This window comes from Pelodiscus sinensis, chromosome 3 (assembly GCF_049634645.1).
Source record: "Pelodiscus sinensis isolate JC-2024 chromosome 3, ASM4963464v1, whole genome shotgun sequence".
NCBI lineage: Eukaryota > Metazoa > Chordata > Testudines > Trionychidae > Pelodiscus > Pelodiscus sinensis.
In genome coordinates, this window is record NC_134713.1 from 61,230,385 (window position 1) to 61,257,864 (window position 27,480).

Here is a 27,480-nt window from a genome sequence, read left to right on the forward strand (position 1 = left end):
AGAGAAAAACTCACCTAGGTGTGCAGCCACTAGAATGTTTCATGTGCATTCTAATGAACTGTAGGATGTCAAACATTTCACAGATATTATCTAATTAATTGTGTAACCCTTTTGAGTGGTGGGTATGGCTTGCCCTCCATAGAAATTCAAAATAGAGACTACGGCCAATATTTGTCAAGTGTTAAGTGTATATAATTAAGCACTGAAGTGCTTCATTTTAGGTTCTTAGCTTTGAAAGTTTCTGCCCATTGCTTGCAAAAGCCTACAGAAGAGAGTCTGTGGATTAGTCCCTTCTAAAATTCTCAAAGCTGAGTAAATGACATATGGGGTGGAAGTAATAAAGGTATTTAGACACTTTATTAATCCTACCCTTAGAAGCCTAAGTCTAATTTTCTCAAGTGACTTAGGCACCTAGGAAGCTAAATTGCATTGAAAGATCATGGATTTTCAGTCATTTAGGCCCAGATCCCAAAAAAGCATTGGCACCTCCTAACTTCCACTGATTTCAGTGGAGAGGCAAGGCAGGTGAGATAATGTCTTTGATTGGACCAACTACCTTGGGAGAGTGAGACAAGCTTTCAAGTTAATACAGAACTCTTCAAGTTCATGTAAGCTTGTCTCTCTCACCCAAGGTGGTTGGTCCAATCAAAGACATTACCTCACCTACCTTGTCTCTCTAATATACTGGGACCCACTGCTACAGCAAAGCTACATGCATTGATTTCAATGGAAGTTAGAAACCTGAATACCTTTGTGGATCTGGGCCTTATGTGCTTTTTAAAAGTTTATCCCTTGTTTAGGCCCCTAAACCACATGGCCACTCTTGGTAGCCAAAGGTCATGCTAGTGTTCGAAGCAATAGCTGACTCAGCTGCAGGCTATTAGCTGATAGGAAGCTTATTCCAGCATCATCTGTAGTAGCCTGGGACGTTCTGATCCCAACAGCTGTGAACTTGATCTGATGGCTTCCCAGATCTCAAAAGACTGATGGTTGGGAGGGAGCTGTGACTAACCTTTGATCAGTGACAAGTTTTCAACCTGATTGGTCAGTTTGCATAGGATTATGTGCTACCAATGCTATCTTTTCAAGGACTGAGCTAGAAACTTCCTTTTATATTAAGGTCTTCAGTCTTCCCTCATATCAAGTGGGCACATTCAGAATAGCTTGAAGGCATCTCAAATCTTCTTGCAAGGAAAATGGCATGCTAGCAGGATTTTAAGTTTTCAGTTGTCAGACTCCACAGGTTCAGGGAGCACTGGCCCAAGCTACTTTTAAAGGTACTTCTGTACCAAAGTGCGAACAAAAGCTGATCACACAAGATTTCATTCTGATTGGTTCATTTCCTTGTCATTGTGTTCATCAGTTTAATTACATTGATTAAAAGTATTTAAATCAAGATGTGAGGATTTTATCCACTAGTCACTCAACGAGAGCCTCAATGAACACTTGTCGAAAGAATATGCCATCTCAGCATGGCATGATAATATTTTGAATCACTGGCATGAACTGATTAATGTGTCTGAAAACAAAGCAGGACAAGTATATTGATATAGCACTGAACAGATTAAATAAATTACCATATAGCCAACTTTGTGACACATATATAAAAAAAATTGTACCTGAGCCTTCATGGGAATACATTCAGAACCCAACTTGCAAGCCAATACATTTTGTCAACAAAGTATAAAAGATAGCCTAAACACACAAGCAATTCTCCCTCAACTACACTTATTTAACTGAAATCCATATCTGGGCTCCAAACTGCACCTGAATGATCTTACTATAAAAGTCTGAGAGAATATTCAGAAGAGCAGAATGACAAAAAAAAATCTTTTAATATCCAAGTTGCTACATACATCAGTTTACTCTGCAGCATTTTTTTTAAAAAGTCTCTACTCTTCTATAATAACAAGTGTATTTAGGTCTAGTATAATTGCATACAAACTTTAATATGATTTATGAAATCTCAAGGCTCCTTTCTATTGATGAAAGAAGTTTCCGCTGATGAATAGCTCAAAGTATATATTTACTAAAATTAACTCCAACATCATGAGTGTGAAACCACTCCCCCCTCCTATAGTTAAATTTAAAAACATGGGGATTGGTTCTGTAGTTCTTAGAGGGGAAATATTAGGATTATAATCTTTAGACTTTTCCAGCCACTTACTGCTAAATCTTGCCCCCCTGATGACTGAATTCTTCAGGCCTGATTCTGTTTCATCTTGTGTTGTCATTTGTAGAGCCCTGCAAATCTATGGATATCTGCTTTAGATCCACAGGTATTCACATTCATGGCCATGGATGACGATAGCCACAGCTGATGTACATGCAGATATCCATGGATTGTTTTTGCAGATGCACACACGGATTCAGATACTAAGTTTTTATCTGTGCAGGGCTCTAGCATTTGCAACAATACTGAACTGCACGTAAAACATCACCCCTCTGATTTGGTAGCATGTTGTACCCACTTTGCATTGATTACTCATCTGGTACAAAATGGCACTATCATGCACAAAAGTATTTTCAAATGTGTTTGTTTGCATGCCTGTCAATAAGAAGCATGGTACAACCATTTGGTTATGCTCATTCTTAAAGATTTTGAAATCAATGTATTTTGGCAGCTAAAATACACAAAAGCAAATGTAGTGGCCAAAGTGAGAGTGCAGAGAGAAATTCTACAAGGTACTAAAGCTCTCACTGCAGCACTTGGTAGCAGGCAAGTGTTAATTTCCTCTATTTGGTTGATGAAGAGAGACTGAGATCATCCCATCACCACATCTTTTGGAATACATTCAGGTATGCTGCGTTAACAGGAGTCTGTCACTAACTAGTCAGCCTGGCAAGCCACTCATGCTTGTGTTCCAAAATAAAAACCTCTCTGTTCTGCTATCACTATTAAAATCTTCATGTGCTCAACATTTGTCATGCCCTTCACCTTCACATGACAAGGGCCCTACAGCAGCTAGTTAAATTTAAACACTCAAGAAAGGTCTGCTATTTGAATGCTCCCAGACTTGTTGTCTAAGTCTGTGCACGTTAGGGCTCACCCAATGGTAAGTTCCTTTGGTTTTATTGAAGTTGCAGACAAAATGTCCCCGAAAACCTTATGTTTCCAAAAAAGTATTTAGATACACACTTTAATATAATTTCTGTGACATTTTCATAAAATACAGATATATAATTATAGATATAATGCATATATAGCATTTACTGTATTGATAAAAAGCTAGTCTTTGCTATGACACACCAATAACTATTTACAATATGAATAGAAGTTTAAGGAAGAAATGTTTCAAGCAATATTGTGAGATTATAAAATAAAAATAACTTGAAGAAAAAGCAACCATTTTAAATGGTACTGAAAAATTCCCAAATTACAAAACAAATATCTCCACATATGTGCATGCATGCGTTCATGCACACATTACAATGCAATGAAAATATTACCTCCACTCATACACACATAATCCTGTAATCCTTATTACAGGAGTTTTCCCACTAACGTCCTGCAGGATTCCACACACCTTCCCCACAGCCCCTTTAAGATGGCACACACTGTATGCAGAATTCTCTTGCTTATCCCTTTCAAACATAAAGCATGTAGATCATAACATTAAAGCTTTGCATAATGGCAGGATTACATCAAACATACTGTACTTTTCTTAGGCCAGGGATTGTTGGCCACAAATATCTTGCAAATTAATTTGTCAAGATCTGTTGAATTAGCATTTATTGAAGATCTATCCCTTGATGACTGTATTTTCAAGGCATTTTACAAAGGGGCATTTCTGTATTTTAGTATGAACCTTAAAGAAAAAGGATAGCCAGGATGAGGTGGGAGAAGAAAAAAAAACAACAACACACATTATACAGCTGGTATTTCATTAGGGGATCTATCTGAAAGGACATGGAAAAGTTGAATTCCAAATCTACAGATGGGCTTACACCAACCTCCAAAAGCTATATAAGGGATGTATATAGCCCCCCATTAACATAGTATCAGAGTGCCTTAAGTCTTTAATGTGTTTCTCCTCACAATGCCCCAGTGAGATAGGGAAGTGCTATTATCCCATTTTACAGATGGGAAACTGAAGCATAGAGCACCTAAGGGCTGGATTTTAATATTTATTTAGGTACCTAGTGGATTTTCTAAAGCACCTGTTAGGTACAAGACGCTTTTGAAAATCCCACTACACATCTTTAAAATCTGGCCCTAAGTGACCTGCCCATGGTTACTTAGATTGTCTGTTGCTAGGGAGGGATTTGAACTCAGGACTTTTACTTAAATCTAAAGCCATACTACTAAGGGCTTTGTTTTCATTGACACTATGTCTTGATACACTGCTCTGGCCATAAATGGTCTTTAAATTACATTAGCACATGCTTTAAGGTGATTTTATACAACCAGAGTAGTCGCACAGGAGTCTTACTGGCATAAGAATGAGAATGCCAATCATCAAAGATTCAGATATTTTCTATAGCTCATAAGATCTAAAATCCGAAAGGTGTATAGGTAAGAATGGGTCTCCAAACATGCAGCTGAGCACCCATATTGATTGTGACTGGGCTGCACGGGTGTAACTAAGGGCAAAAGTTTGCCAGTAATCTTCCTTTCGTGAGATAAATGCACCACACTTCACTGTGAACCATGTGAACCTTGTTACGAATTGATTTAGAACTCTGAAACTTAGACAAGCTAAAAGCAACTAAGGAAAATGAACTGTTCAAACTGCATGGAGCAGAGTGAGAAACAAAGCAGTAGTGACAGAAAAGAACAAGAAAGAAGACTCCCACTGGGATGGAAATAATAGGCTGAAGTGCCGTGCTAAAAACCTTTAGCATGGTACTATGGAGGTTGTCTATGACCATCCAGTTGCTTGTGGTTACATAGGCAACTTCTTCCACTGCACTCTACTCCTAGTGGCACCCATGCAACTGAGAGCAGAATTTTGGTCACCTGTCTAAATTGGGCCTAAGTGTCAGCACGGATAACTCCTTTGTTAGGATTCTAGGACGGGAAGAAAATTTGTCCAGAAGAGAGATAAAATTGATAATGGAATTTCTCAGCCTCTTACCATAACTCAATGCACAATATTTTAAAATATTTAAACCTGCATTTTCTTTTTAAACGAGCACATAAATATTTGTTAAGATATTCTATTCTCCAGAAAAAACATTTTAAATGGAAATTTATGGAAAAATGTATCAAGTCTCTCCCTTTGGCAAAAATTAATCTCTCACCACATTCTCTATGCACAGAGGACTAAGACAAACTGATCTTCCCGTTGCTTCTTTTAAATTACTCTTATCACCACAATTTGAGTTGGCACTTTGTGTTTTTTAAATGATGTGACAATAACAGGTGAATCTAGACTAACACTGAAATATCCTAATATGAATGTCATGTTGCCAACAGGCTAGAAACAGCATAGCATGAGAAGGAAAGCTATTATTTCCATTTACGTGGTAGATAATCCATAGTTTAGACTGGAGTCTGCATTCTTAACACCTGACACCCAAATAACTATTGTATCTCTTATAATGGAGAAGAACATTGTATTGTGTTTGCTGCATCAGCTTAGCACCACATGAACACTGCAGGGAAATGTACTAGTTCTGTAGGAAATGTGTTTTGTTTGTCTTGTTTAATTCAGACCCAAGTGTCATTTCATTCTTTAAAGGGGCCTGAAAGGTGGAGGGTGGAAGGGGAGGGGAGGAAGTCCTGCTTAATTTGTTGCATATGTTCCAGTGTGTTACACAACTAAGTGTACTATACCAGAATACTAAATGGCCTATGCCACAACAAACTCAGCAGAACTGAAAATAGAAAACAATAGGGCCACAAGCAAGACAAAAGATTCAGTGAAATTTCCTCTCATATTATATATACACTTTACAAGCTAGGTTGTGTCCTTTAACATTCCAAGAGAAATACATTGTAGACACCAAACATACTGTAGTTTTCCTTAAGAGGTTTCATCAAACCATATGTGCAGACACTTGAGATGATGACAGTGTTAAGCTTCCTAGGGTCCTAGAGTCAAAGAAATTCTGCTGCCCCCCACTGCTAAGTAAGTGAACTCCTTCCACAGGGGGCAACATCTGCCGATCAGTCATAGTTCCACTTGGTGAGGACCCCAAGAAACTTCCTTGGGAAGAAACAATTTTCTCAGGGCTGGCAGCCAGTTTGGGGGATGTGGAGAAGTTATATCCATACAAAGCACAGGGACTGTGTAGTCTAAAAGTATTGTATGAGCCTTGGTGGGTTTGATTAGTGGTGAAGGCATTGCTTGATGGGGATGGCATGATGTACTGAAGCTGTGGAGACATCCCTGAAATCTGCATAGATAAACCCGTCTGTGGGCAGCTGAATGCATCACCATCATTGCCTGTCATGGACATGTTCACAGTTGTGCTACTTGACACACCCACGTAAGAGGGTGTCCTTGGGGGTGCAAAGGTCTCACTGGTTTGGTTGGTGAGCCTGTTGTAGGTTTCAGCCAGAGAAGTGCTGTATCTATTAAGGGTTAAGCCTGAACGGGCACAAGCTGTATAATCAGCTGGAGCAAGGCTACAGAGCTGGCTAGTGTTAGGACCCAGGTGGAAGGCAGGAGAAGAGCAAGGGGACCCAGGTAACAGGTGAGGGTGGGTAGATGGAACTCCATTGCCAGATCCCTGGAGTAAAGCAGAGGAGCCTGCATTTCCTGGAAAAGAGTGTTAAAACATAAGTAGCATTCAGGAAAAAGTTAACAACTTAAACTGTGTTTGATCAGCAATTAAAATCTGCCGTTGCCTGGCACTAATCCCTGACATGATCAGTTTGGTACAAAGATTTTTTTATAAATGTTACAAATATTATCCCTTCACAATACACTAACTACATCTGGAGTACAGTTGGGATTGTACAACCAAGATTCCATCAAGGTTTGTTCGCCTATCGCACAGTTTACTTTTATTTCAGTAGACACTGGAAGCAAATTGTCAGAGCCTAGGCCATGGTGTTGCAATCTTTAACTCAGAAGGTATCTTAATTCAAAATTATGAACCCTAGAAGAATTCATCCTGGATTATTTATAACTGGCCTGCCCTTTGGAGTGCATTTATAACCTTGGGCTCAGTGTGTGTTACACATTCCCCTCTATGCCTGATCAACAGACGACAGAGGAGTCTGCTACAGCTAGCCCTTTAGCTCAAGCTGTAGAGCTCCAATGTTGAAATAGCTCCATGAAAATCAAAGCAGAATATTATGAGGTATTGCCTCACTCTTAAATCCTGATCATACAGCTACGTATCAGTCTGTAATGTACAATTTGTTATAATAAGAAAGTCTGTGTTATTTCTAAACCAGATACTTGAAGAGCACAGGTGGGGGAATGAGTTGCAAAAAATGTACTAGTTAATACAACCCAAGAGAGCACTCCAGACTGTCTTCCTAGCTGTAAGAGAGAGTCCTGTTTTCACTGGATAGCTCTCCCTCAGAAATGGCTGTATAAAGCTGACTTTGGCTTTCTGTAATTACCTAAGCCAATGGCGCTCAGAGAGAGGAATCTACAACTCTTTCCCACTCAAGAGTCAGATATGACAACTGGATAGTTTGAGAGTGACGTGAAGAGACATAAATCTATTTTTCCCAATGGTTTCTCAAGATAGATATATGAATAAAAATATCAGTTTACCAGTAAATTTTGTCTGCCTCCTTTTATTCTGCCACATTCTGCAGCATCAACTACCATTGGGCACTATGAGACGCTAAAATCCCAACCTAAAATGTACCTATTTTCTTTCTTTCAGGTTGTGTCAACATGCCCCCAATGTGGAGACAAGGTCTTATAGTCAGGATACTATTCAGGAAAAGGATACGCCTCAGCTCTGTAGCGGAGCACCAGGCCAGGAGACTGAGAGGTATATTAGAGCTAAAATGTTGCCAGAAACCTGGTGTTTGTTCTCACCATCTGTGAACAGCAATTGGAACTTCCACAGCCTGGATGATCCCCAGAGAAGGGGAGGGGAAGGGACCTAGACCTGTGAGGAGTCATGTGTGGGAAGTAGGAAGTTTACTGATATGAGCACGGTGGTCTCAAAACAGCACTGTTATTTAAATGTCAATAGGTAGGCTTCAATCAGCCTTGTAGGCAAGCAGCATAAACTGCTTTTGGGGAGTTATGTACTCAAGTATCTTGATAGTATGAAGTCAGCTTTCTATTGCAAGCTCTCTCTCTCACACACACACACAGACACACACACACACACGCACGCACGCACGCGCGCGCATTGCAGGGACTCAGCCAGCCTGCCTGAAGTTTCACATGTAGGATATTATGCTGGCTTAGAGCTATTCTGGAAAGTCTGAGGCAAATAAAGCTGTGTGTTTTGGAAGGATGACGATTTTTAAAAAAGGAAGATGATTTCATTTCTTGAACACTTTCCTAGCCTTTTTTGGCTTTTTGTAACTCAAAATGGCTTGGCACGGAAAATCCAATTTTGTGTTTGGCCATAGCAAGGGTTGGTGCCTGGGACTGTTTTTTTTTTTTTTAGATAGTAGAAGAGGAAAGAGGGTAGTTATTAAAAGAGATTTCTATGTATCCTAAAGGCACTGAGGATTTATTAATGTGTCCCGATATGGATGAGACTGTCACAAAGGCTAGGGGAGGAGGCACAACTGCAGTAAGGCAAGCACATGGTATGTGTGAGCATGCATCAAAAGGAGCAGAAGAGATCTGGTTAGGGTGGGGAGGGACCAGACACACACTTGAACACAAAGAGAGATAGGGTTACCAGATGGCTTAAAAAAATACAGGACACACTTGATCTCAGATGGGTGAGGGACCGGCCAGGAGGAGAGTGGGGGGCATGCGGGGAACTGGCTGGCAGGAAGCAGGGCTGGCCGGGAGCGGTTAGGGGGAGCAGGGCTGGCCGGAGAGATTGTGGAGAGGGGGGTTTAGAGAACCGGCCGGCAGGAAGTAGGGCTGGCTGGGAAGGGGTTGGGGGGTGTGGCGCTGGCGGGGGGGGGGGGGGGGAAATTGGCCAGTGGGAAGCGGGACTGACCTGGGCACACACAGATCCCAGGGTGCTACCTGTCCCACGGACGGTCCTGGCAAAGCACGAGCGAGTCTGGCCCCGGCTCTGCCTCTGCCCCCTCCCCTGAATAGTTGCTTACTGCCTGGCTGGTAGATACACTGACACAGTGTGAGTGTGTCTACCAGCCAGGCAGTACGCAACTATATACGGATACTCATGATAATAAAACTAACTTAATTAGGAAATACCGGACATTTATATGTCCACTATTTTCTCAATTTGTTTCCCAGACAGAAACCTCAAATTCTGGACTGTCCGGTTCAAAACCGGACACCTGGCACCCCTAAAGAGAGATGGTTTGGGGAGGAAGAGGTGGCCCAGGCCCAGAGAGTGATCCAGAAATTGCTGCCACTGTTCAAGAAGTTCCATTTTATGCCCCCCCTTCCTTGACATAACTCTCTCTACTATGGGGGAAGCAGGAGACAGGAAACCATAAAAGGGGTGTGACCAAATAGCAGGCCAGACAAAGCCACATGGAGAAAGGCCATCTCTAGCTCTTTGCAAAGTCTTCTGAAGTCGCTAGGCAATTTTTCAGAATTTGTGGAGTTTCTCCAAGGGAAAGTTAGTGTTAAATTTGCCAATATCTGTGAAATACTTCAGCACCCTCCCCCCCAGCCCACCCACACTTTTTAAAGAAAACTGAAAATGTGTGCAGAGAGAGAGAGTCTGGAACTGCATAGTAAAAGTCATCTATACATGAACTCTCTGCATCTCCGCCCAAGAGCAGACAAAGACCAAGAGACCATCCTGTCCCTAATAATTCACATCTTCAGCCATACTCATGGCATTAAAACAAAAAACTGACTTAATTTGATCACCTTTCTCCTGTAGAAAATCTAAACAGCCACTGCAGTGGCATTTAAACTGAAATACTCTCACTTATACTACCCTATCATAAACTACTCCTGCCAACTTTTAAATTAACACCCTTATGCAGTCATTGGAGTCATTTTTCTACTTCTTTTCTCCAAAGGGCACCAGTCTTTGGACAATTCTCAAAACATATGGAATTTCAAATGCAAGTGCTATGGTACTCTAATACACAGTTATGAACTTCAACAGGACTGAACCAAAAGACTGACAATGTATGCAGCAAAATGTCTGAGTAAATCTGAATACATGCATAGATTCCACTCAAGATCATCTTATCTGAAGAAGTGGGCTTTGCCCACGAAAGTTCATGATACTATATATTTTTGTTAGTGTCTAAGGTGCCTCAGGACTACTAGTTTTTAAAGATAGGGTATGTCTACACTACCCCGCTAGTTCGAACTAGCGGGGTAATGTATGCATACCGCACTTGCTAATGAAGCCCGGGATTTGAATTTCCCGGGCTTCATTAGCATAAGCGGGGAGCCGCCATTTTTAAATCCCCGCTGCTTCGAACCCCGTGTAGCGCGGCTACACGGGGCTCGAACTAGGTAGTTCGGACTAGAGTGCCTATTCCGAACTACCGGTACACCTCGTTTCACGAGGAGTACCGGTAGTTCGGAATAGGACCCTAGTCCGAACTACCTAGTTCGAGCCCCGTGTAGCCGCGCTACACGGGGTTCGAAGCAGCGGGGATTTAAAAATGGCGGCTCCCCGCTTATGCTAATGAAGCCCGGGAAATTCAAATCCCGGGCTTCATTAGCAAGTGCGGTATGCATACATTACCCCGCTAGTTCGAACTAGCGGGGTAGTGTAGACATACCCATACAGACTAACACAGCTATCCCTCCGAGAATTTTATGCGTAGCATAGATATACAAAGTAGACAGACACAGAATAGGGCCTTTAGATTTTCTATCAAAACCTCATTTAGCAAGAGCGCTTTACCAGAATATTTCAATTTTAAAAGTAAGGTGTAACAGTTGCACAAGAGACAAAGTGGAATGGAGTAAAATTACAATATTTAGGTGTTCTTTACTATGCGCTTCCATATTTATTTTAAGTGTAGTCTTTAATTTGAAATTTCTGGCTAACATCTGTGGATTTGAAGGAATCACAGTGCTTCTCTTGGGGCTCCCTATTTCTCAAAATATTCCTGGCTTCAGTTCCAGCTTAGTAAAAGTTTGTAGTTATTGTTGGGTTGTTTTTTTTTTGGGGGGGGGGGGGTAATTGGTTGAGTTTTGTGTGTTCAGTAATACACATAATTAGTCTGAATTAATGAATTTTGGAGTTTCAAAGACTTAATCCTTGGTGAATTGTTCCAGTTAATGCATAGATGTGTCAGTCATAGCATATGAATCCTTTTTATGATTACTAGTCTAGTGTTGTAGAATAGCAAATTTACTAAACCATTCTATACTGCATTTTCAGTGCTACAATAATAGACCACTTTTGCCCTATTCACTGCAAACCTGGTTAACTTTTCTTATTTGTATCTCTGAATATAAAAAAACCATTATCTGCATTTGGAACTATGCTTAGTTTTTCTATAAATGATTCACAGGTACCTTTTCATATGAAGTGGTAGCACAATTCTATCTTTAGACATTTCATTCTTTGAAGACTACATATAAGATTATTACCTTGTTTGGGGATCCCAGGTATATCTTCAAATGAAAGTGTCCTCAGTGAAGGTCTCCAGAATGCATAGGATTCCACTAAAGCTTCCAGTCCCATTCTAAATAGAAAAATAACCACCACTATGTGAAAAGAATTATCTATATTTGGCCTGTCACTTTTTGTAGCTAGTTTATCACTCAGTCTCTCACACACTGAATGTTTCAGGAAAAAAAAATATTTTTAGAACAATGTTTCTCACACTCTGGTCCATGGACCACCTCTGATCTGTAGTGAAAATGCTGGTGGCCGCAGAGAGCTAGTTGGTCCCATGGTGCTGGCTCTTCTTGTTTCCAGATGCTAAATCACTTTTTTAAAAAAAAACTGCTAGCAGTACCTTTAATAATTTTGTAGTAGGGATTTTCCACATAAGTCTGATTGCCGAAAGGACGATCTGCCATATTACATTAGAAAGAAAACAATCCATAAAATAACTTATATTAATATGTGATTCAACATTCTCCTTGACTTAGAAAATTATGCTTATAAGATGGGTGACTCATGGATGGGCTGCTCTTTTTGAAACTGTTACGGGGCACTATAGGGCAAAAATATCTGTAGAAAATAGCTTCAATAGTTTTCTCTCTGAAGTTTTTAAATAACAAATAGAAATAATTATCTAACCAGACATCTCACTGAATGTTCTACATAAATTTATCCAAATCTATTTGCTCTTCTGCCTATATACAAGTAAAGGTCATTCGTTTAGTGCCATGAATTCACTAACAAAGCTACTGAGTATAAAGCACATGGGTACAATTTCGTTGCTACTTTTGGTTGCTGCACTTCTAAAGCTTGTTAAGTGTCAACATCTGGCCCACAGCACAAACAAATGCTTGCCTTTGAACAGCAGCACTTGGTAAATTGGAAATATGCAAATAGTCCGATTTGAGGCTATCCCCACTCTCTTCTGACATTGCTTTTTTTTCCATGCAGCCATTCCAGCAGGATCACAGATATGGTGCAGGAAATTTATAAAGTATTTATTAGCTGAACCTGGACTAAAACATAGCTTCGTTTTCTAGCGTAATGGTGGCTTTTCACTTCGAGTTAAAGCAGAGATAAAAGCCACCTCCTGCAGGAGTGTAGCCAAGGCGATAATTTATACAAGATGCCTTCGAAAAATTTCCACGTTTTATCACCACCCTAATTTATGCTATTAAATGGCCAATTTTATTTAACCAAACAGTTATGTTTTTCCTGAACATATTTAAGGAAAAGAAATGTTGGTACCTCTGAGTAAAAGATTTTTATAGGGTCAAACCTAAGGCCTAACTGAAGAATGAAGCTATTCTCAGCGCATAAATTGTGTTTCGCTTTGCAAATGTACAGAGGGTACTTTTAAAGGGCACCACTACTGATATAAAGTAGCCTGTGACACTGTAAATGATCTGAAAGGAAATGTTTTTAATTAAATAGAATTGCTTTATGTTGTGTTACAGGGCAAGGATGCTGCAGTAAAATATATAATTAAAAGGCACCAAAAGGAAAATTCAATACCTAGTTACCATAGTATTTTTAACTTTTGATATGGACTACAATGCCTACGTAGAAGACATACTACAGAATTCTGTAGAAAATAAAACCTTTGCATTTAGACTCTTCAAAGAAAAAAAACTTGCTGCAAAAAGAATTTAACATGTGAACTACATTCTCAAATGTATTTGGTCACATTCTCAGTGTGTATCAATCAGCATAGGACTATTAATTTCAAATGAGCTGCACCAGTTTCTAGTAGCTGAGGGTCTGGACCCTTCTACAATAAACACCCTTATTACAATGAAAGGATTTTTTAGATTTCTATTTAAAAACTGTTTACAGAGAGGACTTCTTCAGTGGATCGATCTCACAATTCTATTCCATCATGCTTTCCTCATTCAAAATCACACTTTTCATTCATTATCCATACAAAAAGGATTTAAGTCTGGTTTAAAACAGAAACAAAAACAACCAAGTCCCAGTCCTACAACAGGATTTTTGTGGCTGGCTCCCTACAATCACACAGAACCCAAGAAAACTCAATCTAACTCTATCCATGCAAACCCAGTTGCAAGATGGATTCTAATGTATTCTCACCTCTGAATTTCAAAGTGTATCCCACTTTCTGAGGGAGTTTCTTAGAACATAAAGAGTGAAACCTGCCCCACTGACGTCACTAGGAATTTTGCTATTGACTGCAATGATGAGAGGATTTTCCCCCAAAGGTTTCTGTGCAGGGACAATTTATTCTGGGTATTTGACAGCACCAAGAATAGTGTGGGCACTAAAGAAATATCGGATATATTATCAGATGGCCATTAAAGCAGTTCAAAGGCACATAGGGTGAATTTCTCATGATATTCAGCAAACTTAATTTGCTTCTACCTTAACTAACTCTATCTGGAATTTAGTTATTTACTCAATTCTAAGATGAAGGACTAAGTTCATCAAAGCTTCCGAAACCTGAAGAAGAGCTCTGTGTAAGCTCAAAAGCTTCTCTCTCTCACTAACAGATCCAATAAAATATATACTCTCTCACCTTATTTCACTAATACCCTAAGACCAACATGGCTAACACAATACTGCAAACATGAGTTCACAACTGGCATACAGGAACAACTCCCTTCTGCCAACGGAATGGTGCCTGACTCAGGACGAGGGGTGAAAGTAACTTACATTTCTTACAGGTACTATTGTATTGCTCACCTCTGAGGGGGTGTGGAAATGCACCCAGGGCAGAAGGTGGGGGGGTGAAACATGACAGAACCTGTCAGAAATTTAATTGTGGAGTGGAGTGCAGTGGGCTTAGGGCAGGGAATTGGGAGTGTATAGGGGGGCTCAGGGCAAGAGATGGGGTGCAGGAGTCAGGGCTGGAGGGGTGAGATGGGTGCAGGAGTAAGGGTTGAGGGCTGTGAGGAGGGGCTCAGGGCAGAAGGTTAGGATGTGTGTGGAGGGGCACAGGTACTGGGAGCATGGGAAGGGGCAATGGCACACTTTAGGTGCTGATGCCGCCCCCTGATTTATACCAATGCTGCTTGATGTTCACTCTTCCCCTTTGTCATTGTCAGGGAGTGAAAGGTAAACACACGGCATGGGTCACTTGCTCCTCTGTCCTTCCCCACACCAGCTGGGAGTGAGAGGAATGCAGGGACGCTGTGTGCTGTCCTCTTGCTCCCTGACCTTGACAAAGCGGCACAACAAGCAGCATCAGTAGGAACGGCGGGGGGCTCAGTCCACTCCCTGTCTAAAGGGTGCCTGGTGGTGGGGATTGGGGCTGGGACAGTCCCCAGACTAGTGTGGGGCAGCCCCCCACAGCCCCTTTTGCCTGCCTGCTGGTTAGCATGACCACCTGCAGGAGAACCCTGGGAGCTGGGCTGGCCCCACCTCTGCCTGCTGCAGGCCCCACCTCTGCTCAGGACTGAGTTTGGCCAATTGAGTCAAATCAGGAAAACACTTCATCCTTGACAGCAGCAAATGCTCAGTGCGAAAGTCTATGATTCTTTCTGCTGGATTCCTATCAGCCATCTCTCTCCTTCTATTTCTAGTATTTATTATTTGTATTACCATAGCACCTAGAACTCTACTCATGGACCAGCACTCCACAGTGCTAGGTACTTCAAAGTTCATCTCCTTCTCTCCCAGCATTATGCATTTAAAAGAAAAACTAATTTACCCTCCAAAAGTGAATCTGAGCTCTTCTGCAATTTGACTTGAGCCTAAAATGATCTCTAATACTTCACCCTTCTACTAAAATAGAAGCTCAATAAACTGGCAGGCACACACTGAACATCTTCACTGACAGAGTTTGTTTTCTTCTCAGGAAGGTCAGGTCATAAATATGCAGTAGTAGAAAACAGAATGCAAAGTGGTCCCTGAAATTATTGCATTAATTGAAATTAATGCTTCCTTTTTCCAGGGACAGGGTTAGTATGCAATTCATAAAAGAATCACCGTTCAAACAATGGGCTAGTTTTCTTTTCATTTTCTATATCCATAAGTTGTGGTGTATATTCATATTAAACAGTGAATCTTCAAGGTTGTTACGTGTCCAATTGTTACGTGTCCAACATTCAGGTTTAATTCAATAACTTCAGGACTAGCACTGTGACACCTGGTTCTTACAAGCTTGAAAAGTCTGCTGCCATGTAGTATCCATTCTTTAAAGCCTTTAACAAATTAATTTTGTCATTGTAGACAAACTCATTTTTCCAAAGCTTACCTGTTACGTCCAGAATCTCTAAATCCTTTGGCAAATGGATTCCTATCAATCTTTAATCGAGTGATCTGGAAAAATAGAAGAAAATGATAGCAAAACTTTTACCAATTCAGTGTAAGTGATATGCACAGTAAATTACCCTCTAAACCTTAACTAGCATCATAGGTGCTGGCACTAGAGTTGTCGTGGAGAGAAGGGTGCTGCCACACCCCATATCTTGACATGGTTTCTATTATATACAAAGTTTACAGTTTTGTTTAGTGGCTGTCAGCACCCTCGCTATAAAAATTGTTCCAGAACCCCTGGTTGTCATTAAAATATTCAATTTTAATTCTGGTTAAGAACAATAACAATTCAAGTGGATCTTTCCTCCCATTTGCAGGTTGAACGTGTATTTTTTTTAAACACAATTAAGACCTAATCTCGATCATGCTCTACCATATATCCAAAGAAGTCAGTGGTTATTTATTTTACACTAAGGCTGGTAGAGATTCTTGAAAGAAATTGTCTGGAAAATGTTGCTCCTTCAACTAAGACAATGCATAGCCTCCTGGTTTGCAACAATTACATAAAATATATACAGACAGAAAAGTAGATGCTGAATAACAGATATTTGTTGGGCTATTGTGCTCACATGCACATAATACAGTATAAACAAACAGAACACAAAATATTTGTAATTTCTTTAAATCAACCGAAGAGTTACTAGCTAATGACAGTCCATTAGTCAGTTGCCTCTTCCACTTTAAATTTATATTGCATCATTAAATCATTTTGCTTTCTATGTTCTGAAAACAAGTAGGAAATTAATAAGCACAGACTTCATACTATATATACACACACAAAAACGTAACTGTGCTAAATTATTTGGAATGAATCAAATAGTGCTATACTAAATATGATGTCATTGTGTGCTACACTTAGACAAAGTGAACAGTGCAGATGACTAGAAGTCAGGCAATCTGGTTTTTAATTTTGTCTTTGTAGCTGAATACATGAACTTGAATAAATGATTTGTGGGCTAATCCTGCTTCTTTAGAAGTTAAGGAAAGTTATTAATTACTAAATTAAAAACTAATTTCCCTTTTTATAAATTGGGGCTAACAATACTTGACTAACTTTGGAAAGTGTTTTGAAATCAATGCATGTTAAGTACCTATGGGGTTTTCAGAACCACCCATGTACCTATCTTCATTTTTAAGCACCTAAATATCTTTTAAAATATGACCTTTAGGCTATGTCTACACTACTGCCCATATCAGCAAAACTTACGTCACTGAGGGATGTGAATATTATCTGCACAATTCTGTGACAAGGGAGAGGTTCCCCCACCAACATAGCTTATATTGCTCCTGGAGGACGGGTTTTTGCTAACAGGAGAGGTCTCTCCCATCAGCATAGGGCATCTTCACTAGATGTGCTGCAATGTTACAGTTGTATTGGTACGGTGAAACACCACAATACTGTGGCTACGTCTACACTGGCATGATCTTGCGCAAAAACTCTTTTGCGGAAGAGTTCTTCTGCAAAAACTCTTCTAGAAGACAGCGTCTACACTGGCATGCGCTTTTGCGTAAGAGCATCCGTGCCAGTGTAGACTCTCTCTTGAGCAAGAAAGCTCTGATGGCCATTTTAACCATAAGGCTTTCTTGTGCAAGAAATTCATGTTGTCTGTCTACACTGGCCTCTTCTGGAAGAGCTCTTACGCAAGAGGGCTTATTCCTGAGCAGAAGCGTCAGAGTTCTCGCGCAAGAAGCCCTGATTTTATACAGTAGAATGTCAGCTTACTTGCGCAAGAACACGTGGCCAGTGTAGACAGGCAGCAAGTTTTTGCTCAAGAGCAGCCGCTTTTGCACGAGATCACTCCAGTGTAGACACAGCCCTAATGTATAGACCTGGCTTTAGTCTCTTTGACCCACATTAAACAAATGCCTTCTTATAAATAAAAGATTCTCCTTTTCTTCTCTTGTACTTCTTTGGTATATGCTGAAAAGCCAGTAAGGGTATGTCTACACTACCAGCCTAGTTCGAATTAGGGTGGTAATGTAGGCAACCGGAGTTGCAAATGAAGCCCGGGATTTGAATTTCCCGGGCTTCATTTGCATCTCGCCAGGCGCCGCCATTTTTAAATGTCCACTAGTGCGGACTCCGTGCCGCGTGGCTACACGCAGCACGGACTAGGTAGTTCGGACTAGGCTTCCTAGTCCAAACTACCGTTACTCCTCGAAGCCTAGTCCGAACTACCTAGTCCGTGCCGCGTGTAGCCGCGCGGCATGGAGTCCGCACTAGCGGACATTTAAAAATGGCGGCGCCTGGCGAGATGCAAATGCCAAGATGCCAAGGGAGCTGGTGGAATCTCCCTCTCTGGAGATATTTAAGAACAGGTTAGATAGACATCTGTCAGGGATGGTGTAGACGGAGCTTGATCCTGCCTTGAGGGCGGGGGGCTGGACTCGATGACCTCTCGAGGTCCCTTCCAGTCCTATTATTCTATGATTCTATGACATTTGAAAATGGCGGCGCCCGGCGAGATGCAAATGAAGCCCGGGAAATTCAAATCCTGGGCTTCATTTGCAACTCCAGTTGCCTACATTACCACCCTAGTTCGAACGAGGGTGGTAGTGTAGACATACCCTAAGATATTAACAAGAAAGCCAAAGTTACCTGTTGATTCTGGTATGCTGTTACAGTGGTGAAAACAGTTTCAGGGAAAGAAAATGCTTTGACGCCTTCCCCTGAAGGAATTGGCTTGACCGGGGACAGATCATCTCCACAGTCTTTACGAATGACATGGACACGCGGCTGGTATTTATGCATAGAATGAAGTATAATCTATACCAACAGAAACAAAGAAAAGGTGACATTTATTAGAAAGAGTGCCCTGCTGTTTCAACGCTGATAGAATTTGGGGAAAGATTATGGCATGTGTCGCTTATGCAATCTCCCAGAAATTAAATTTTCTATAGCTGATGATGGGTCTCATTACAGTAATCTATTCATTATGCACATATTATACTGCCATTCTTAAGCGTTCAACATTCATGAGTGTGGAACACAAAAAAAAATTAGATTGGTTTAAAAGGCATGGAAGAAATGCTGGCCTTTCTGAAATCAACAGGAATTGTCCCCTAGACTTTAGTGGAGACTGGATTTCACAATAAGTCTTTAAAAAAAAAATCAGTTAGCTTTCTGGATTTTGAAACTTTAGGAAAATCTTGGAAATGCCCCAGGTGCAGTGGTGTTGAATTTGGCTGTTAGTTTTTTGTGATTTTTTTTCTTAAAAAAAAATCTTATGGTGAAATCCAGTCCCCACTGACATCTATGGGACAATTCCTACTGATTTCAGTGGGACAGCATTTTACCCATGCATTACAAATGTATTTGTTGGAGTGGTTTTTAAATGAAAGCTGATATTCTCATGACTTCAAGAGCAGCAGCTTTCAGAAAACCTCCAAATATCACAATCACAAGTGTTGGCAACACTGTATTTACAGTACGTAAACAGATACAAGGAACATTACTTATATAAAAATAATAAATATACACATGTCAAATTAAGAAAGAAGAACAATTCCCATTATTAAAGATTTAGGCCCCAATATTATAAAAATATTATGAATATAAGTGCATCAAATTAAAGACATTGATAATCATTTGCAGAATTACTGTAGTATTTCTACATTTTGGAGAAGGCTTAAAACATACAAGATTTGTCCTTATATTATATTCCATTATATTAAAGGTAAACATACTTTTAACAGATTTATTTTAAAAAAATAGAAGCTCTGCAACTTTTAGAAGGTCTAATCAATGAATAAATCACCACTCCCATAGCTATTGGTTGAAGCTTTAACCAAAATACAAGAGCAACCTTTTTTAAATTTCCTACTTCTTTAGCAGCCACAGAATGCTTATGCAGTCAGGCATCACAACATGGAGCCTTTAACTTCACCCAGCCTGAATGATGCCAAATACCATGAAACCTCATTTATCCAAATGAAATGGGGGACATTACATTAGCTTGGATAAACAAGGGTTGGCTAAGCAGAGTACTTTTTAATGCATTTAGTCCTGGCTGGGGGACATGATCCTGTTTTGGATAAGCAAAGTTTCCAGATAATCAAGATTTCCATTATACTGCAATTGGGCTGTTTTAACATTGACATCAGAAGAGCTCCAGTAAATGACTTCAGACAGTGCCATATGGATGTTCTGATAGACGGCAACTTCCCCAGCTTCAATAGCCTCACATAGAGCAAAGAGCCAGAGACTGGCGTTGTTGAATTGAATGTTTAAATATCTCTTCCAAAAAAATTTCCAGCGTGTTTCTGTTGGAAAAATCTCTATACAAAAAGAATTAGAAGGTAAATAAAGAACAGCAAAAGTCTGATCTTGCATTCTTTGTACACCCTAAATACTGGAAGACGTAAGAGAGTAATGGGTACATTAGGAATCAAATTAAAATCAAATTAAAATCATATACTGGAGCCCCAGATGCCCATTGCCTTGCATTTTGCCTAGTAATTTACACCAATGCAACTGAGTATAATTGTTTTTCTACTATTCTGATTCGGCAGAAGTTCCCCTGCTCCCATATGCATAACTTTGTACTGAATCAAATGACTACTCAAGATACAGGATGATGGTGAAGTGGACCCAAGATATTGCCAAGTTAAGAAGCAAAATAACTTAATCACACCTCTCCCTGGAAATGTTTTACCCTCTGTTGTTATTAGTTATGCCTATAATTACCATCATGGAGAGAGTAATGAAGCGAAATTTTTATGTTTTCAGTTTGCTTTTTCTGTGCATTTAATAGCACGGAGTAGACTGACTCTACACCATTTTCCCTGAAGAATCAGTTTCTCCTGTTTGTGTGGGTCTTTTAAAAAGCCAAAAATATGCAAATGGAAAAAGTGGCCAAATAATTGACATTATCTTTAACTTATTTACGTTGGCTGTATTCCTTTAAAAATTAATTACATAGCATAATCAGTCTCAGTGACACCCATCATAGACCATCCAGTTATTTAAGATAATTCAGCTCAAACTGACATGCAGATCAATACACTATTTGGGTTTAGCAAAATATTAGTTCAGATCCTATAGGTCCAGGCCATGGTCCACCCTATGAATGGGAGTAAGGAAAACCAAGGCAACATGCCATTTCTGGGAGTATAGAGAGAGAGAGGAAACAGGCTGTACTTCCGCAGCTGGGCGGGGAAAGCCAGGGAGAGGGAAGTATAGTGGCCCTACATGTGTTTCCAACAAGTGCTGCATCTGCATCCCAAGAAGTGCATGCTACAATGGAGATTGACTGGTAATAGTTTACTCCTTCATCAGAGCAGGGGGTAGACTAGGCAACCGGCACTTGATGGCATATACCACTTGTGCCAACAATGCTCCTCTGCCATCTATATTGGCCAAACTGGACAGTCTCTATGACAAAGGATAAATGGACACAAGTCAGATATCAGAAATGGTAACACATAAATCTGGAAGGGAACATTTTTACCTGCCTGGTCACTCAACCATGGATTTAATAGTAGCCATTCTTCTACAAAGGAATTTCACTAACCAAGAGAGAGTCTGCAGAACTGGAATTCATCTACAGATTTGACACTGGTACCCTGAGTCTAAACAAAAACATTAACTGGTTGGTGCATTACAAAGCCAATTTTTCCTGCTTTTAACATCTGCACTTCCACATCACAAGCTATGTATGGGACACATCCAGCTCAATTAATTAGCCTAATTAACACAGGCCGTACAAATGACAGGTACTTATTTGAAGATATTTAGCTCAGAATAAGTTTTATATATATTTCTGTTATTTGTTATTTCTACTCCAATGTATCTGATGAAGCGAGTTTTGCTCATAAAAGCTCATGATTCTATATATTTTTGTTAGTCTCCAAGGTGCCACAGGACCACTCATTGTTTTTAAAGTACAGACAAACACAGCTGTCCCTCTGTGTCTTCAGTTCACATATGTAGTCCTTGTTCACATGAGACATTCACATGGAGGGCACCTGGGTCGGTATTAACATTTCCCTTAAAAATGTGTAAAGTTGACTGGTGTATTTTACCTATTTACTTAGTGATCCTGATTAGTTGCAATGCAGCCTTCTGCCTAAATTACAGGTCATTGTGAATTGTGACTAGCCCTGCTGTCCGTACCAGTAAGTTAGTACTGGTAAGGGCCCCAATTCATCTCTCACTACTGTCACTCCAACGAGGTCAATGGAGTTACGTAATTGGGGAGTAGAACTGCTGAAACCAAGTTGAGGTTTCACCAAGCCATTCTGCCTGAACAGAATGAAAATAAACTTTGCCAGAACATAAAATCCACCAAATTACGGGTGCAACAAAAGAAGATTCAGACCTTAAATGTAAAAACAATATTTGGGGAGGTTGTGTGGGCATGGCTGCTAGCTTTTTTATCTACTATCCCTCTTCTTCTCACCATACAGAGAAAAGTGGGTCCTTCCCATTTATGGGAAACATTTATTTTATTCATCACAAAATATGCAATAATTCCTTTTCTATTAGTGCTAGAGGCACCCATAGGCTGCATAGCCATTTCCATTCAGCATTCCATGCTACTCTGAAAGAATGTACACATTACATAGACACTTTTATACTTTCTGGTTTTGCCCTTTCTGGTAAGGATGAGTGTTTGCAATTTGCCAGACTTTAGAAATAAGAATTTTGCAACCAAGCTTCTATTGTCTTTTAAAAAGAAACCCTTACATTTCAATTTTTTGTTTTGTTTTGGGAGGGGAGAATATTGTGGTTCTGAATCAATTCAATGTGTCTTAGATCTCTGTAGAAGAATACTACTTGGCTAGCTTTCAAACTGAGACTTTAATAAATAAAGAGTGCTCCAGTAATTTTAAATTTCTCTGTACCATGAATAAGAGTGTACTATAAAGGCTGGATTTCAGCTCCAGGGAAAGAATGCCTGAAATGTGACCTTGCACAATACAGAATGATACATGGTATACAGTCCAGGATAAAGAAACGTAGCTCTTTGTTCATCTTCAAGATTAAATCTTGAGCTCCAGTCCTGCCATGGATAGCACATGGGCAGACTGCTATGTTTATATGCAACCTCGCAGAACAGAAGTCAATGGTTACAACAGTCCACCTGAATGCTTGGCTATCACTAATCTTGGAGGTTGGGGTGTGAATTCCAGCTTACATAGACATACTCTCTATAGCTCTCATGGAAGTAGCATGCTGAAAACTGCAGTGAAGCCATGGTAATATATGAGTAGAAGTGAAGTGTGACATGGGCTAGGTGCTTTGAGTACAAACCTGTCTGGATCTCATAGAATCATAGAACCATAGAGCTGGAAGAGACCTCAGAAGGTCATCAAGTCCAGCCCCCTGCTCTAGACAGGGCCAATCCCAACTAAATCAACCCAGCCAGTAGATTTATGAGTACATACTTGGGGAAGCTAGGTCAGGTTGCCACTCACTTCTGCTCCAGCTACCAATGCCACACTACTGTTTTTAGCACACAATGCAAGTATGTCTGCACAAGCTAGGAATCCAGCGGCCAACTCCAGGTGCAGACATTGCTTATAATTGTAGATCTGGAGTCGTCCAGAATTACAGCTCTCTTTGCTTCTTAATCACTTTAATAAAATGTAGGTTGCGTTAGTGCAACCCATGTCCACTTTAATTCCAGGTACCCAAGTAATCCCACTGAAGCCCATGGAACTTCTCATACTGAGTAACATTTCTTCACTCTGGGATTGCAGGATCAGACCCCTAGTTCATAATTCCACAGATAAACAGTGTAAATATGGAGAGGAAAGACATTAAGTTCATAACAAAAATACTATTGATTCAAATTCTCATGTGGACATATCTATAGTTAACACAGCAGAGTTGTTGGACCAAATTTATCCCTGGTGCAAAACCATTACTTAAGCAGTCATGAATTACCCCCATCACTTTACTACTCACTCCCATATAAGGGCCTTCAATTTAGGCTGTACAAGCCCATCTGGAACTCTGGTTTCACTGCTCCAGTGCCTGACCTGGCCAGATTACAGCTAGCTCAGTAAGTCCACCCAACAGACTTACAATTACATTCTGTAATAGAGCTACAATTACACTCTGTAACTGCCGTACGGACATACCCTATAGATATATATTTTCTTTAGAGAAAATGAAGGGGCTTATAGAATTCACAACTGGGACCATGTTCTCCCACCATTCTGCAAGCAGCGTCCCCATTGACTTCAATGGGAAAGGTGCACAGAAAAAAAGTGCTGATAGCTATGCAGAGTATCTTTGCCCCTAGTGGTACCCATATTCTGTTTTATCCCTTTTCGTGACTGAGGAATCATCCCATTTAACAAGTCTGGCCACTTTAGGCTCAATGGAACCCACATCCGGTCTCCGACTTGTCACTCAAGTTCTTAAAGCTCCAGACTCTTTGAGGTCAATGTTCCCTTTGAAAGAATGCCAACATTTGTCATTTATTACTGGATTTGTCAAAAGTAAAGGCTTCATCCTGACTAAAAACAATTCTTGTTTTTTAATTATTTCCTAAGGTGTCAAGTACAACTATTTTAGGGATTGTTGGAAAGATCCTGGCTTACATCTGTCATGTTTCAACAGTTTTCAAGCGAAAAGGAAATATGAATATAAACACATTTTGTCACATTAGATAATGTCATAACTAAACAATTCAGAACTTGCACACAAAACGCTCATACTGCAGCCGTCTGCCAGCTTTTTCAGAAGTAATGAGCCTCAGCTGTGAAAGGGTCTTGCTTCATAAGGTATGTAATAAATCATTATCAGAGTGAACCCAGCTCCCATGTTGTTCATTCTGGAGTGCAATTATTAACACCTCATGGGATTTCACACAAATGTTTAGGTTAAAAAAACAGTTATATATACACTTTTTATTCATGTAAACGTATTACATATTACTAACATTTATTCTAACTACTTCTGAGTTTAAGCACACATTTTAATAAAAATTGAAATTGCAAGTTACAGTGGTAAAATATAAGAGCAATTTGATACTTTTAGTTTAATTAATTCAATCTTGCACAATTCTTAACTGGAGTCCTATATTTTTGAGAGGCATGTAAACTAGAATCTTTCCTTTAAAATGATCATTTATCAAAGCAAAAGAATTAGTTTTACATGTGTGCTGGTCAATATTTATGAAGCTTTGCAAGGCTGAGTTCATTCTTGTCAACAGGAAAATTCACGTCATAAAACCCTCAAGTGATGACTGATGTGCTAGTTTTAAATATTATTAGACACAAGATACTCACATGCCCTTGATCATCCAGTTCGTTATTCGTAAGTTTCAGTTTGTCAAAACTGATCACTTGTCTCATCCAAGTCTCCCCTGAGGCGGGTGAATCAGGGTGAATATAAACACGAGGAGGTACTGGTGAATCAGCGTTCCCAGCCACCATCCATTTAGAGCTATGGTAAACATACCTATAAAAAGAAGCCCAACATATGTCAGAAGGAAATTGGAAATAATTCACAGGCTGATTAATAATGATATAGCAGGCCTTTGTATGTATAGCACCTGTCAAACTACAAATGTTGAGGGACAATAAGTACAATGGAGCTAGTCACAATATCCCAGAGGGAAGTGAATATTTTACCAAAAGAAAAAAAAGGGGGGGGGAACCCCTAAAAGTTGCCTATAAAAATAGCTAGGCAATTCCACTGAGATCTGAGAGATAAAGAGAAAGTAATCAATATAAACAAAGTCACAACATCTTGGGAAGCCTTCTCCCTCACCACTGCCAAGATTACCCTAACAGCTGCACTACAAACCACAGTCATCATCTTTGCTGCAAATAACAACTTTAATTTACTTTCATTTCAATTGCCAATTTTCAATTTCTGCATACAGCTGAGTTATAAAATATCTGCAAAAGTATCTACAATAGATAGGACCAAATTCTGCTCTCATTTAGAGCCTGATCCAACTCCAATTAAGGCTAACTGCAGTCTTTCCACTAACCACCAGTTATGTCAAGATAGATCCATTGATCTCAATGGCATCTCTCTGGATGGGCTCCAGAATAACAAGCATAAAATCAGGCCCTTAATTTATACAATGACATAAACAACTCTTTACATGACTTCCTTAGCATGTTGTTTCTAACATGAAACAGTTCACAAATAAAACTATTCCAGATACAACGCATCCTGTGACAACGAAAAAGAGAATGAAGTTCAAATGAGAAGATTTCTGTGTGAACCGTATTGATGTTCTTGACAGTACCACAGAAATATTTAAACAAAAAACCCATATCCTATTACGTTTCTTTTTATAAAAAGAAATAAACAAAGTCATTCTGCAGTAAAAGTAAGTTATCATTCAGTAAAAAGATATATTATTCTGAAGTCAGCTATTTTATGGAACAATTTTTAAACCTACTAAATTAAAAACTGTGCAATTAAATGTGTCTGAGAAGCATGAACCTTTCACAAAAAAGAACAATGCACTTAACAAAAAAAAAAGAAAAAGTTCAATTTAATTTTAAAAAATGCCTTTCAAGATGTTCATCGGGTATGTCTCTTTGTATGGTTCTCTTTAAGAGATAAAAGAACATGTCACATTATCAATAGTGGAAACTAAATTATTTGTTACAAATATATATGGATGTAAACCATACTAGCCATTAAATGTGAAATATGTACTTTCTATTATTCCTTTTTTTTTTTTTTTTTTTTTTGGAGACATATCTGCTACCTAAATCATAGTTTGCTATTTGCTCTAATATATCTCATCTGGCTTATTATTGTTTTTCATTTCTGAATGAATTAGATTTGAATATGTTCTTCATCTATTTTATGGTTGTATTTTACAAACTGTACTTCATTAATATTATTAAATATTTTAAAACAATACCTAACTTTTCAGATAAGGTTTAATTTTGCTAAATTTAAATCTAAATTATCCTGAGCTGGCACCATTTCAGTGAAAGTTTTGTCATTTACTTCAATGGGAACTGGATTAGGCCTAGTGTACAATTGTTACAGTATCTTAGCTGTTTAGCATCTTAGCTGTTCAGATCTTGTTCAGATGCTGTTCAGATTCCCAAGACAGACTGAGTGTAAAGTATTAAGACATAGTAATGGGACTAAAATAATAGCCAGTATAGAAGAATGCGTCTGCTACACAACAATCTTGCTTACAGAAAAATGAAATCAAGTAAAAGTAACACCATAATTTACCAGAAAGATAAAATAAACATAATACTAAGTACATTATTAACAAAATATGTTTTTGCCAACCATGAAAATATTGCATTTCATATATGATAACATGAGCTGAATTTGGGTTGGTTTTTTTTTGGAAAGTTAACAATCAGCAGTGTAGACCACAAGGACTATAATAATAATAGATATAGATATAGGTATAGATATTAAATGGAAAAGATGCATTTGTTGTTAAAACCACTAATATTAAATATAAATTTGCTTATTTGAATATCACAATTTTTAACTTTATTCAAAATTGCTGACATTTATTTCAGTTTATAAATATCGGAAACTACATGATCTCACAAAACTGTGTACATTTACATTTCTGTTTGCGACCAGATGACAAAGTCTTAATTTGGACCCAAATAAGCATAAATATTTTCCATTTT

At 39.3% G+C, this 27,480-nt stretch overlaps 1 protein-coding gene across 1 annotated transcript in view; it reads right to left on the reverse strand.

Moving 5' to 3' along the window:
- Positions 1–659: 659 nt before the first annotated feature.
- TBX18 (T-box transcription factor 18) overlaps positions 660–27,480 on the reverse strand; it is a 31,935-nt gene continuing 5,114 nt past the window's right edge. Inside the window, exons 4-8 of the mRNA XM_006133338.4 lie at positions 25,132–25,303; positions 18,488–18,655; positions 15,827–15,891; positions 11,595–11,689; positions 660–6,707 (exon numbers count right to left, since the gene is read on the reverse strand). Coding sequence (XP_006133400.2) covers positions 5,983–6,707; positions 11,595–11,689; positions 15,827–15,891; positions 18,488–18,655; positions 25,132–25,303 — 1,225 coding nt within the window. The 3' untranslated portion in view covers positions 660–5,982. The remainder of the gene's footprint in view (positions 6,708–11,594; positions 11,690–15,826; positions 15,892–18,487; positions 18,656–25,131; positions 25,304–27,480) is intronic.